The following is a 14,388-nucleotide window of genomic DNA, read 5'->3' as shown; positions in this document are numbered from 1 at the left end:
CGCGCAAGGCCAGACAGAGAGGGACATGGTGAGACATACAAGGGGCCACACAAGAAATCGTAGGGAAACAATTATATAGGGAAACACTTGAAAACCAGCCGGAACACAGGCACACAAGGGGAGACACATGAGAAATGTGGCCAAGGAAATATTATTTCAAGTTAACACTAAAATATCTCCTTGCTCAAATTACCATGGGCCAGAAATCAACTCTTATCAAGGGACAATGGCATTCCCAGGACAGGGGCTAGTCCAGGGGTCGGCAACCTATGGCTCCGGAGCCGCATGCGGCTCTTTACGGGCTGCTTCTTGACGATATGTACGTGAGTACAGTATGTACTCAGATGCATTGCGGCTCTTGAAATACTGAATTTTGTACCGAATTGGAAAGAAATGGCTCTTCTTGTTATTTTGGTTGACGACCCCTGGGCTAGTCTCTCCATCGTGACGAGGACAACGCATTACATTCAGAGTGACACCATTGCAATCATTGAAGATTTGGTTCAACAAGGACTGAATGCTGATGTACCGGCCCTGGTTAGACACTACCTCACCAACACTTACTTCACCTGCAATGGAACATTCTACAAACAAGTTGAAGGTACCCCAATGGGTTCTCCCTTATTCTCAGCTGTAGCCAATGTTTTCATGGAAATATCTGAGACAGATGCCATCCAGTCATCCACTCTACGTCCTTCCTTGTGGAAGAGATACGTAGATGACACGTTCGTCATCTGGCCACATGGCCTACCAGCACTGCGCCAATTCTTCAACCACATCAATTCCATACACCCAGCCATCAAATTCACCATGGAGGTGGAAAAGGATGGCAAGTTATCATTCTTGGATGTTTTAATCGAAAAGAAACCAGATGGCTCAATGGGACACTGTCTACAGGAAAGCCACACATACGGATGCCTACCTAAAACCCAACTCCTACCACCATCCAGCCCAGAATTCCCTCATCAAAACTCGACACCATAGAGCTCGTTGTATCATCGACCATCATCACCTAGCCAGTGAACTGGAACACGTAGACCAAGCCCTCAAGATGAATGGATATTCCGACTACACCATTCGTAAAGCTATCTCCCCAACTGTTTGGAAAGAACCATTTGAGGACCCAATCAAAACCATCACCTTGCCATACATAGCAGGAGTTACCAAAAATATTTCCAAAATCATGAGCAAACACAAGATCCAGGTTCGATTCAGTACATAAAATTTGTGATCCGATCCCATCTGTGAAGGATGTGATCCCTGACATGCAATACCCCGGTGTCTACAAACTAAGCTGTGTCTGCGGCAGTAGTTACATTGGGGAAACTAAGCGACATGTCTCGGACTGTGTTCGTGAACATAAGGCAAATCTGAAACACGGTAGGACCAATACCTCAGCCGTGGCTGCTCATTGTTTTAATGCTGTGGGCACACGCAAAATGTATTTTTCCAAGACGAAGGTACTCTACAAACCCACTGGCTATCAACAAAGATTCGTTCATGAAGCCATCCAGATATATAAGCACAGACACAATTTTAACCGAGAAGATGGGTACAAACTGAGTAATCATTGGAAGGACGTTATTAACCAGTTTAAGTCATAACTGGCTGTGATGTCTCCATCCTATCTGCCAATGTTAGCAGTTATTTCCGACTGAGTTACATTACCAGGTTAAATGTCTTTACATTAACAGGCAAAATGTCTCACTAACACAGCCACTATTGCGGTGGTTCTCTTACATTGACGTGCTAATCTCTCACAATACAATGGCCACCTCCACAGCTTCGTAGTCGTGGAGGTAGCTCAGCTCTCCAATTTTACATTTACACGCAAATTCCACCTCTAGTCCCGCCCACTTACCCTTGGGCTACACCCATCTCAAACCTTTATAACATCCTGCTTCAGCAGCTCTCCCGCTATATTTTTTCCTGCCTCAGCAGCTCTCCCGCTATATTTCTTCACCTGATGACGATTGCTTGTGTTGCGATCGAAACGTCGTGATATTTTTATTTTTTTATTATTTTTCTATCTACGTGGCTTTACCGAAAGACCCAAAGAATATTCATTCAGAGTGTTACTAATTTTTTTATCAACGGTGGAGAAAAGACCACCCACCGGCATTGGAACTCACACCCTCATTCCGGAGAGTTGAACAATTAACTCCCCATTGCTGCTTATACTCAATCCTGCTACGGTTGATGTTGTAATTGCCGAGTGGGAAGCCGCACCCCCTCATAGAAGCCTTTGAGGTAGACGCGCTCCTTGGCGAGGGCAAGGCGATCGCGCTCGTTCTGACTCGAGATGCCCATCTCATCGAGCACCGTCACAGCCGCCAGAGAACCCAGCCCAGGCACCTCGATGATCGGTACCTGGCACGGAGTAACACAACAAATGGTCATATAATAATTCATCACCGAACATTTAATGAAAAGCCCTTCACATCCAACTCGTGAAGCCATCTATTATAGATTGAAAGGGGCGAGGACAAAGGTAAGATAACATCTTCTCCTCCAGGTTAAATTGTGTGAGTTCCATCAGTTGGTTGGCATTTTGTTGGCCTATCTCATATTCCTTCTATTTGTTGTAGATTTGTATGACTATTTTTTATTGCACTATCAATTAGCTGGGCATGGTAGCATATATGTAACACAACGTTTTGAAAGACACATCAGGGTCGCGTCATAAACAGAGACTCACCGGCTCGAAGGGCAGCACCATGGCGTCCGTAATACCATACTTCTCCCGCAGGGCCTGTGAGGACAATACAGTGATCGCACAATCAGCTCCTTGCCAAAATAAAGACTTAAACCTACAGGCAACTTACCAAACACAGCATCACGAAAACAGACTTATTACCAATCACAAGCTTCTTACGAAACACAACCTCCTTTACACTCATGGGCTCCTTAGTCAGTGGGAGAGTGGGCTAGAGACACAAAAGTGGGAAAGAGAGATGGAATACAGAGGGAGAGAGAGGAAGAGAGCAAAGGTGGGAGAGTATGAAAGTAGATGGGAGTGCTTGGGTGGTAAGAGATTAAGGTCTTTTGAGAGCGCTTACGGATTTTCTCTTGAGGTCGCGCAGAGCAGCGATGTCATCGGGCGAGTCCGAAGGAACACTCGTCACCACCCCCGTGCCTGAGCAGCACATACACATGCACGTGTGAGATTAGATGCCGTCAGGGGGTAGTGCAACGGCACCACTCACACCCAGCTGTCTGTCCCTACAGCGCTGTTGCTGGCCACATAACAGGTTATACTTAACAGGTGCTACTTATTTTGAGCCGAGTTGAGCTAGGCGAGGTCAATGATAGGTTCAGATATACATTTTCAGTTATTTGCATGGTTAGGAATCATAGTTCACCAGAATAATGCACTGACCACTCTGCCACCACAACTTAATACACGAACAGCAGCAATAAGTGGCCACAATGTGGCAGTGATATCATAAAGGAGCTCGTACCAGGCGAGCTGCGACTACATTTCTTTCACAGGTCATGGAACAAACACATAAGTTACGGTTTAGCGGACTAACTGGGATGACTATAAGATCCATCACCTGTATTCTTGCAAAAACGAAACAAAGATCTCCCTTCTAGCCTTAACAGACTTTTGTGGCAAGTGCCGTTTGCGAGCACCTACGAAGGCCAGTGCGGAACATGAGGGAGTGGGTAGCCAGCGCCACGCCCGACTGCCTTCGTCTCCCTAGTGATGTTTACACAGCACACCAGGTGCTCATTCGAGCCCGACCTTACACACACATGCATTCTGTCTCACACTCACCCTTGTCCTCCTTGACGGTGAGCATAGGCAGGGTGTAAATGACTGGGAAGGAGCAGAGTGGAGCGCTCAGAGCCGCCCCCATCAGGTCCTGAAGAACAAAGCAACAGGAGCCACCGTGGTTAGCTGGTTAGACGATTGTTTGCTTACCTGGTTACCTGGTTGGCTCTTCGAATAGTCGCATCTTATCTAGTCTGTACCAGGTGCAGGATGCATGCACATTCTTACATGTATTTACAGCTTTAGGATGACCCACTGATACATTCGTGTTAACTCCTTTTAATTATTTATGTGTTTTGAATGTATGTTTTTTATGTTTTATTTGTGTACACCTTGCTGTTTATTTCATTAGAATTTTTATTAAAATGTCTACATTCAAAAGAATATAATTAAGAGTTGGCATCAAAGTAACCATGCCAAATGAATACATTCGAAGCACATCTTGCAAGCAACATCTGCCAACCTTAATCTTGGAAGCAAAATAAAAGGCTATCACATCATAGATGATGTCCCTTCGAGGTAACTTCTGGGTTTCATAATTTGTACGCTGGTCGTGCGGATATCCCACTCATCCGGGCTATACCAGGTAGAACCCAGCACAACCCGGTACGGGAGGGAGAAGGGTCTGAATAGGATGCGTGTGGACTCAGCATAACACGGAGCACTAAATATGTGGATCATGCCTTAGTTGGGCTCTAGAACCTCAAGGTTCAATACATAACTGTAAAAATCCCAAAGGAGTCTTAGTCTCACTCTAAGTGTCAGGCATTAACCCTGAAACATAAGATTCGTAAAAGACCCTTAGTTTATCTTTGTGTACACTACATTGTCACTTAATATATACATGTGGCTCCTATGCAAATCACAATTTTTTATATCTAAAATTATTAACATTAAATAGAAACCATAACAATGTCCACTGTTTGTTGTGACAATGCATGCCATGTGTGATTGACTTAGTGGTGGCAGACACAAGTTGTTAATAGAGACGTAAGCTGCAGTGAAGGCATGTGCTGCTCACCACCCCGGTGAGCTGGGCGAGTTTGTCGACATGACCATCGGCAGTCGTGAAGCCCTGGTAGGACATGTTGCGTGCAGCGCGTGCCGTACACACAAACACGGCTCCGCAGGCTGTGCGGAATGCAATGTAGCGCACATCCGGCCCCAACCAGCAGTTGGTCTGCCCAAACATTGTCTCCGGACGCAGCGTCGCTGCCACCAGGAACACGGCCTCTCCTGCCAGATGGCTGAGATGGATGTGCACATAATTACCATTGTGAACGTCACCATCATTTTCAACTAAAACAATTAAATAAACATAACTGTCAATATCACCATTAGTAAAAAAAAAACATTGATGTAAGACCAAGATATCCATTAAAATGATCATAAATAAAAACAGCATCACAAGACAAAAATATAGTACAGAACAGAGAGTATGAAGACAGTAAAAAAGATGGGACAGTGCCCAAAAAACATCCCACCATGCAACAATCCAAAGATACTGGAGTGATGGCACCATGATATTTACTCAAGCACGACTCAAAGTGATTTTAAAATCTCAAAAGTTTGAGTCGAGGTAGATACCTGAGTTTTGCAGGAAATGGCTCCAGAAGTTTCATCTTGATGAGGGTGTACTCTTGCGGGCCCACACCCTAACATAAAAACAAAGATCCCCATGTAGCCAACAGACTGCAGGGTACACGGAATTCCAAAAGCACTTCAAACCCGCCCTCAAATTTTCTGCTGTGTTTTTGAGTTTTGCCCCTCTGGCAGACATCTCCAATAATTTAGCAAACTCATGTTTATCTGAAGTCCAACCGTACAGCCCTGTCTATTAAGTTATTCTCACATTTCCTATATTTTTCCCCATTGGAGGCAAAACTGAGCCGGTTCATGTTTCCTACATTTATATTTTCCTTTGTTTCGCCAATCTATATTTTTGAAAAACAACTTCTAGCATTGGTGAAAGTGTCTCACCATGCTGAATTCCCCTTTTGTTCAAGTATTTTTATACTTTCTTCACATTTCTAAAAATGTGAATTTATGATTATGAATTATATGGTATGACCATGCCACCATCAGGCTATGAATTCTAATGTGTCCTGGGTTGCAGTTTATATTTATATTGTAAGGCACGGGGGTAATTTTGCTGGCAAGTGTTATGGATGGTGTTAATGTCATCGTTATTGCTTGGTTTAGTGTTAATATCATTGTTAGAGTCAAGGTTAGAGATGTAAACTGTTGTGTTCAGGGTCAGAATGCTTTTGTTAAGTTAATAAACCATGTTAATTATACGATAGACAAAGGCCAGTGTTAATTTTATTGTTATATTCTGGGCAATGGTTCGTGTTAATGCTATTGCTAAGTAATGGTCAGTGTTAATGTTGTTAGGTAATGACTAGTGTTCATGCTATGTTTAGGGTTAGGGCTATATTTTGGTCAGTTAGTATAGACAGACCTCGCGTAGCACTCAAGATGTTTTCCTGGAGAAGTGAGCACAAATTTTACCGGTGCTAAAAGGGCTCATTATACCATTGTATATATGGGGATGCATTCCCGGCAGAGTTATTTATTTTGTATGACCAATATATGAGGGCTTAATTGAGATTTCGGTAATATCTCTACAAATAATAATACATATATTAAACGTTATGCCATAAACAAAAATAATGTATTCAAGTAGTATGTACTGTAGTCACGAGTGCTTTTTACTGTACGCCTACAAGACAGCGGTGGGAGACGAGGTTGGAGCTGATGTGCTTCCAATACGGGTTTTAGTGATGCCCTCAGTCAAAATGTTTGTGGTGAGATTTCTTTTAGGTAGAGTCTGAGACTCTATCCTGGTCTCGTGAGTTCTCACCTGACTAAACGCACTTTAATAACATTGAAAAAAAATTTACCCGTAAAAACAAAGTTTTTCACTATAAATCCTTTATATGCGTGGCGGCTAGAGTCCTCTCGTCCTCTGGCTTGAGATGGCTGCCACCTATGGGTCAGATGATTGCCTGCCATCATTAAGCAATTGGTAATTAAATATAAAAAAAAATTCCTAAAAAGTGTAAAGTTATGGAAAAAAATTTTCACGAAAATAAATTGTCACGCACAACGAGTCTGTGTGCAAAATGTCAGCTCGATTGGATCACGGGAAGTGGGTTAAAAAACGACCGAAAGATTTGCACGGTCGTAAGCGCGCAAGCAAGCAAGTGAACTTAATATAAAGGATTTAAAAATAGATCCATTTTAATGTAATCGTGACCACGAAGTGTGATAATCGAATCACAGGGGGTGGGGGGGTCTGGTTGGCTCAGTGTACGCCACTCTCATTGGTTTAGTGAATGATGGGGACGGGGACGTTTCCTCTGCTGGCGTTGCTGCGTGTTCACAGTTGTCAGCGCTGTTTAGATATTTAGATTTTTTGTAAAACATTTCTCCAGAACAAAGAGCGCGATAATGAATCAGCATTCTACGGGGTTGCGCTAAGCGAGGTCTGCCTGTATTTGATATTTTTGTAACCATAGCAAGTGGTAGTGGTTTTGTTAGGATGATTATTGCTGTTCATTTCATTCTTAAGGCAAAGTTCATAACCATTTTGATTCCTCCGGTGGTATTTGAACATTGTAACCTCACCTCGCCAGTTTGCCTGTCGTGGTCCATGCAGGGTTGCCCATCCTTTGGAGAGTAGATGGTGTAACTACACACACACAGTACACACCACAATACAGCCCAACATCAGCCACAGTAACACGAGCAGTCATACTAGTGATGACTATTCTAAAGCCATTATAAAAGGTTCATTCATTTGCCAATTTATAAACTGTTCATCTTAAAATCTGTGCACAGGAAAAATGTCAAATATTTAATTCCTATCAGGCTTCATGGTATGAAGTGTAGTCTCCAACTGTTAACTACGAACTCTCTGGCCTCTATTTGTTACAAAGGGCCATGGCTCAAAGTCTCGTATTATATATTTGTCTTTTAAGGCCACAGTGTTATTACTCGTGTAATCAACTGTTGTGGCTGATAGAGCACAAAAAAGGGTATGATTATGCCTGCTGCTATCGCCAATCCTAAGATAATTAGTATCAGATATGCCACCTGCAGGATCTGCCCAATATTACTGAATACACACGTGCATACATCATTTGTTCTCCTCATTGTTCATTATCTTCATCATCTGCCGAACCCACCGTTTGCCAAATTTGATCTTTCCTCTTTCCTTGAGTGTCAAGAACTGCCAACGCACGAAGGAGTCATAGTATGGGTTCACATCTGTCGTGATGAATGACCTCCGCCAGTCCACCTGCACACATGACACAAGTTCACCTATGTGAGAGTTCTGCACAAAAAGTTTTAGATGTCCATAGTGAAGCACTCTTCACCTGGTACTTCAACTAAAAAAAAACTACTAAAAGTAGGTCATGTTGCTATACAATTAACGTTTCAATATATAATGCAGAAGAGCAACTCTCACAACAATCAGCAGAGCAGCTGGCAACTGAAAGACAACATCTTGGCAGTGGTGAGCACAGGTGCCAGCAAGCCGTTGATACTTCGTGGTTTCAACATACATGAGTCTGTCCCGTGACTACCTGACAGCAAGCCTTTGATACTTCACGTGGTCTCAACGTACACCTCGTGTGGTATAAGTGCCGTTGTTAACATTATTGCCACTTAGTGGAGAATGGCAACTGTTTTTTTGGCGACCTTGAGCTCCATGCTCTAAAGAGCCTTTATAGTGAGTGGAGGAAAGTGTGTGCGAGTGCACATGCGTTACCTTGAGCCCCATGCCCTGCAGGTCCTTAACAGCGAGTGGGGGAAAGTACTGGAGCCAGTGCTCGGCATTGGCGAAGGCTGTGATCTCCGCGTCATTCAGCCCCAGCGAGCGCATGATCTGCCACTGGAATCGCATTGCCCCGGATTTGGCCACTGCCTTGCTCTGTTTGAATAGATGCACGTACACACAAGCGTGAACGCACGCACAACAACATGCACAACTATTCACTGCTAGAGCCAATGATGATAGTTCCATCAATGGAGGTTAGGAGACAAACTCATTCTCTATGGGTGGAGTAATGAAGTTTTACTGAAGGACAGTTTGTTGACAGTCAACACACACTCATGTACATGTACGAACACTCGTATACATGCATGTACACAAGCATGTATGGATATGAACAATGACCAACACTATACCTACACAAAAGCAGCCCTAACCTCATTTTTTAGGCTAGTATTAAAACATAATTTACACCCAATCAATGATTTGACCCTAGGACGTAATAAAATGCCACTAACCTTAACAGTGCCGAAAAATACCCAAAATCCATCAACTTAGCATAAACTCCTAATATTAGTATCACCACCAACAGAGTGGCATGCTAACGACAGGTGGATTGTAAATCTGAGTGAGAAGTTATGAATGGCAATAACACGAGTGGAATTCAGAAGAAAAGATTGTTAATTTATGTTTTACCTGTTGAAAACTCAACAGATCAGGATATCCTAATTTGCAAGATGAGGTGATCAGGGGCATTAGTCTGTCAGTAGGGGGTAAGGATTGCTATGTATAATCTGGACACTGATGCCAACCAGGACAGCCTACTCTTGTGAATTACATCAGTGGATCTTTAACTTCCACTGTGCATATTATTACGGTTGTTACACCCGCAGTAATAGTCCAGGCGGCTGCTGGATTTGAACCATGAAGCTCTGTAAAAAGCAGCGAACGTGCTACCGCTGGGCTCTCACCACCCATCTGGTGAATTCATTCAATGAAGATGCAACTGAATACATCTTTCCACTGAAAATGTTATTCAAGGGTATCCTTGTAGCTTCCTAGTGATGCTGCAATTGGTGAATATGGGTGGGAAGGGCCTTGCCTTCTTGCTCTTGGTCTTGTCCTTTGCGACAGTGGCATCTACATCCTGTTTGCCTCCCTCCTCTTGCACCTCTTCCACCCAATCAGGAAACACAGGCGGGTTCCCAAATGTCTCCAGCTCATACTTCAGCTTGTCGGCACATGCCTACAAGGCACGCAGACACGTGTGTGTGCGCACACAAAGGAAGGTGAACATGCAGACACAACCACATGAATCTATTGACATAGACCTATACCCCCAACTCGCAGGCACATTCAACACTGGCCTGCCAATCACACGAACACATCACCATTCACATACCACCATTCATATACGTACAACTATCCGCTACCATTCTTATGTTGATGCAACACAGCAACATCACGCATACACAACCATACAACTGCTATTCACCACTTTAGCTCTTATGCCACGTAACATTCTGACCCGCCCCTACTGGACATCTATGAAAAAAAGCTTCATAGCTCATGGGATTCCTCCAGTCTAAATAAATTTGGATTTTGAGGTGCACCTTAAGGTCAAGTGTCAAATGCTCACTGCCAGGTCACTGGACACAGCTGTTATGGGTTAACGGACCTAAAATATGGGCAGATGCAGCACATGTGCTAGCCATTGTGTCAACATGCTTTGTTCAGCCATCCCGGATATCTGCTCATTGTTGTTGGCATCACTCTCCAGCCTTCCCTTTTTCTGGAGGGCGATTACCTACAACTGCCCAGTAGATCCCTTCACGAGCCCCCTCCACCGAGACCGATCTTGACACTGCTGGGATAAGATGTCGGCAAGTCTGCTCATCTCCAAGTCCTTCTGTACCACAATTAGCCCATCTCTTCTCTCGCACATGCCATGTCTGTTTAGCCTCCAGTTCGGTGTATGGTCAGTGATCACCTAGAGACTGTGGATGCTGCCAGACTATCCAAAAGGAATGCATTGTTACAACTCTAGTACGTGTGTGCGATTATATATTTTTCTATTCATGTTTTATGTAATTAGTTCACGTGGCCACTTTACATATAGAGGCACTACATTCACCAATGTAAACAAAAAAGATGGCTTCTTAAATCAAATTGTGCCACCAAATTGTCAGAATTCATAGACTCAAAGGTGCAGTTTACCTTAATAGGCATTCCAGTGCAGTGGAGTCCAAATGGGTAAAGACAAAGGTCCCCCTTCAAGCGACGGTAACCAACAGCAAACTGCAAACAAATGGACACAAATGGGGACACAAGGGTGCAAGTTTCTTTGTGTCAATGAAATAACACAGACCATGAAATATAAGGACATACACACAAGAGAACACACATGGCAACACACAAAGGTCACGAAACATGGGGTCCTAAGAGCGAATAATGAGGCACAGACACTGTTGCAATGGTTCAGAAGAGCCACAGGCATTCATTCATTAAGGTCAGAACCCAATTATAAATATAATATCTACAGTAATTTAGATGTGTATCATTACCATTCATTAACTCAAGAATGTCAAAATATACTTTTGAGAACCTGACATCTTTGATGTATGTAGACTGTGTGAGATGGAGTCAGTATTTTCACCTCGCATTTGGAGAGGCTGAAGGTGTGGCCCAGATGCAGACGTCCATTCATGTATGGATATGGGAATGACACCATGAACTTGGATTGCCTGTGTGCCGGCACACACAAATACACAGATAAACAAAAACAAGGATCTTCCTTGTAGCTTCACAGACTAGTAGATTGCATATATCAGCCCAGCGCAGCAAACGATGGAGTAGTAAACTCAGCATTCTGCCCAGTCGTCTTTGTGTTCCCAGTGCCAATGTTCACAAGCTTTACTAAGCACTAATGTTAAGGCCAAGTCAACCCGCATTCAGGTACCACTTTCCAATATATGTATGGCCAGGAACAGAGCTTAGTCCACTAGAATAAAAGCAGTGTGAGCCACTGCACCACTGAACATATACACCAAAGACAGAGATCCACATGTGGCCTGACAGACTATCAAGGCAAGCGTAGTTTGGAATTCCCTTGTAAGGGTGACCACAGAATAAAGATGTGCAATTACACACTTATGCTTGCACACCCAACAATTGTATTGGAATTAAGATTGTTTTATGTCGCACAGACTATGCTAATGGGACATGTTGAGTAATTTAGGATATTTGTATTTTTTATCTTGGCTATAAAGTCTCAAAATCTTAAAAGGCCTGAATTATATACCCATACTAGCTTTACTACCCGGCTTCACCCGAGACTTGGATTCTTGTCTTGGATTAATACATGGCCTTCGCGGAGTGTAGGGGGGGATGCATGACGTCAGCAGGCACACCGCATAACGCTGCCGAATGTGGGTGACATCACAGATGTGACATCACCGCTCCTCACTTGCCGTGCAAAATATAGCCATTATTGTGCCCCCCCCCCCATAAAAAAATACAAAAGTCTATTTTGATACTTTTTGCATTGTGTACAGTCTAGAAGCTACCCACATGCCAAATTTCAAGTCTGTTGCATGTTGGTAAGTATGCTAAACATTTCGAACAGACACACATTCACAAATTTCCCTTTTATATATATATGGCAGATATGCTACATTTGCATTTAAGAAAAATACAGCGAAACTCCTAACACCCACAACATTTTTACGGATCAACAGAGTTGCAAAGCAAAAAACTCCTAAAATCCACAATTTCCTGGCATGTTTATTTATTTATTTTGCAGCCGCAAATTATAGGATTCAGAGGAAAGACCTCCCAGAGTATCAGAATGTCACTGTACCACCCAATGTGGCCTTGCTGCGGACCAAGCCTGGTCAGGTACCTTGGTAACATCACTGTGTGGTGAATGGTGTTTTTTGTGTGTTTGATGTTGAGGTAAGATTCTGAAGTTAATGCAAAACATGCGTGTAGTTGTGTATGGGTTTGTGGGACCATCTTTGCGTGTATACATGGGTATACACCTACTTTTTCCCAGGTTCTGGCGCATCCACCTCAAACGCACGCTCCTCGGCCCATCTCGTCTGTACACTTTGCTCCAACGCCTTCAGGAAGTCCACCTTAGCTCTGCCTTTACGCTCCTGGTAAGAGACACAGCTTGCCATTAAAGCTCAATGAAAGTGAAGGATCCTCGACTGCAACATCATCTCCAGACCAGGGTTCAGAACCAGTGTCTTATGTATTATATTCTCCACAACGACTTTACCGAAAGAACAAAAGAATATAGGACCCATATCTTAAAGAGATGGTCCTGGCCTTTAACATATGGCAGTTCACCTGCATCAATTGAAGCAAACAAGCTTTGCTGCTGATGAGGCACTGTGTCGAAACCGGTCCAGTTTGCTTTCACTCAATGCTGCTGTTGAGATTAACTCCCACAAGGCCCTGCTTAAATATACGCTGCCAAGCTTGGTGGTGTTCATTCGGACGCTGTCTTTCCGACAGCCCTGTTCTTCACCTGAGGACGGCTGCTTGCGTTGTGGCGAGAATTGTATTTTATTATGTTTTATTATTTTATTATTTCCCTTCTACGTGACTTTACCGAAAGAACCAAGATGAAACCCACCAGGCCGTTGGGGCTTACGACTTGTGCAAGACGACAAGGAGACATTGGTGATCTATTTCCATTCTAAATTAGCGTATTTTGACCATCCTCCAGGATGACGTTTGCGGCATAAACATTCCATCCAGTCTAACCTTACGCAGCTTTTGGTTTTCCATCATGAACAATTAGAAAATGTGCGCAAATGAAAAATGTCGGAGTGACATATTTTTATTTTTTTTAACATTATTTCAGATTACAGACAATTAATTCAGTTGTGAGTGGGATCTCTGGACTCTGGACTGTATCTGTTGAGGTTGAAGTTGGCGATCCTATTCGCCCGGTCGTATTATTTCAGCTGTTTGATGGCTTATGGGATATCAGAGGGCCTTTTACAACCTTTAACTCGAGTCGGATGAGCACTTTGGATGTGTAATGTGGAATAACGCGTTGTGGGCAGCATTATTTAGTCCTTGCACGGGGTTGCCCCCCCCCCCCCCCCGAGTGTATATTATTGTTATCACTGTGTGCATGAATGTAGGATAAGAGTGTGGGAAAGTCTTCCGAAATCTGAATTTCGGCTGCCAACTTCAGCGTCCTGGAGTGAAACCTCTAACGCAATGGACACCGCAAACACAATAATTAGTGTATGTAGCATGCCACGCTCACATGCCTAGCGAATATTAAACACCACAACGCAGTATTATTTTAACTTCAAGCACCGATCTCATTTTACGAGACCCTAACCCCTGAGGAGAGTCCAGAGAGATCCACATTCACATGACGGGGACGCGTCCACCCTACCGGTGTTTAACCTCCCACAACATCGCTACATACACAGTAGCAACCTCTCAGACAACGACGAGAACGAGAACAACGACTAGAACATTTACGGGACGATGTTTAATAGTTAAAAACCCCACGTTAAAACTGTAACAAGAGTAACGTGGTACAGTGCGGGCACGACACGTGGCCTGGTAGCAACGCGCCGCCTCAGCTCCGCGGCTCTCACCGCCATCGTCGCTCCGCGTGGGGGTCCACAAACGCCGCGAGAGATTTAACCAAAGGCGACCCCTCCTCCTCTCCCTCTGCCCCACGTTGTCACTTCGTTATCTCCTCGTTGTCCTCTCTCGTTGTCACGTCGCCCGCCCCGTCGCTGTCGACCTGGCACCAGATGGCACGTGCTGGGGGGGTCCCTCACACTGCGCATGC

General features: G+C 43.9%; 1 protein-coding gene across 1 annotated transcript in view; it reads right to left on the bottom strand.

Annotated features, from left to right (window-relative positions):
- Positions 1-14,388, bottom strand: part of LARS1 (leucyl-tRNA synthetase 1) — a 30,307-nt gene extending 15,919 nt beyond the window's left edge. Inside the window, exons 1-14 of the mRNA XM_078856865.1 lie at positions 14,189-14,388; positions 12,603-12,715; positions 11,215-11,302; positions 10,776-10,856; positions 9,661-9,804; positions 8,556-8,717; positions 7,969-8,081; positions 7,409-7,472; positions 5,366-5,433; positions 4,800-5,025; positions 3,782-3,869; positions 3,060-3,136; positions 2,699-2,752; positions 2,230-2,370 (exon numbers count right to left, since the gene is read on the bottom strand). Of these exons, the coding sequence (XP_078712991.1) occupies positions 2,230-2,370; positions 2,699-2,752; positions 3,060-3,136; positions 3,782-3,869; positions 4,800-5,025; positions 5,366-5,433; positions 7,409-7,472; positions 7,969-8,081; positions 8,556-8,717; positions 9,661-9,804; positions 10,776-10,856; positions 11,215-11,302; positions 12,603-12,715; positions 14,189-14,194 (1,425 nt within the window). The 5' untranslated portion in view covers positions 14,195-14,388. The remainder of the gene's footprint in view (positions 1-2,229; positions 2,371-2,698; positions 2,753-3,059; positions 3,137-3,781; positions 3,870-4,799; positions 5,026-5,365; positions 5,434-7,408; positions 7,473-7,968; positions 8,082-8,555; positions 8,718-9,660; positions 9,805-10,775; positions 10,857-11,214; positions 11,303-12,602; positions 12,716-14,188) is intronic.

The sequence above is a fragment of the Lampetra fluviatilis genome, chromosome 5 (assembly GCF_964198595.1).
Source record: "Lampetra fluviatilis chromosome 5, kcLamFluv1.1, whole genome shotgun sequence".
NCBI classification, from domain to species: domain Eukaryota; kingdom Metazoa; phylum Chordata; class Hyperoartia; order Petromyzontiformes; family Petromyzontidae; genus Lampetra; species Lampetra fluviatilis.
Note: the sequence above shows the minus strand (reverse complement) of the source record. Positions and strands in the feature narration are given on the sequence as shown.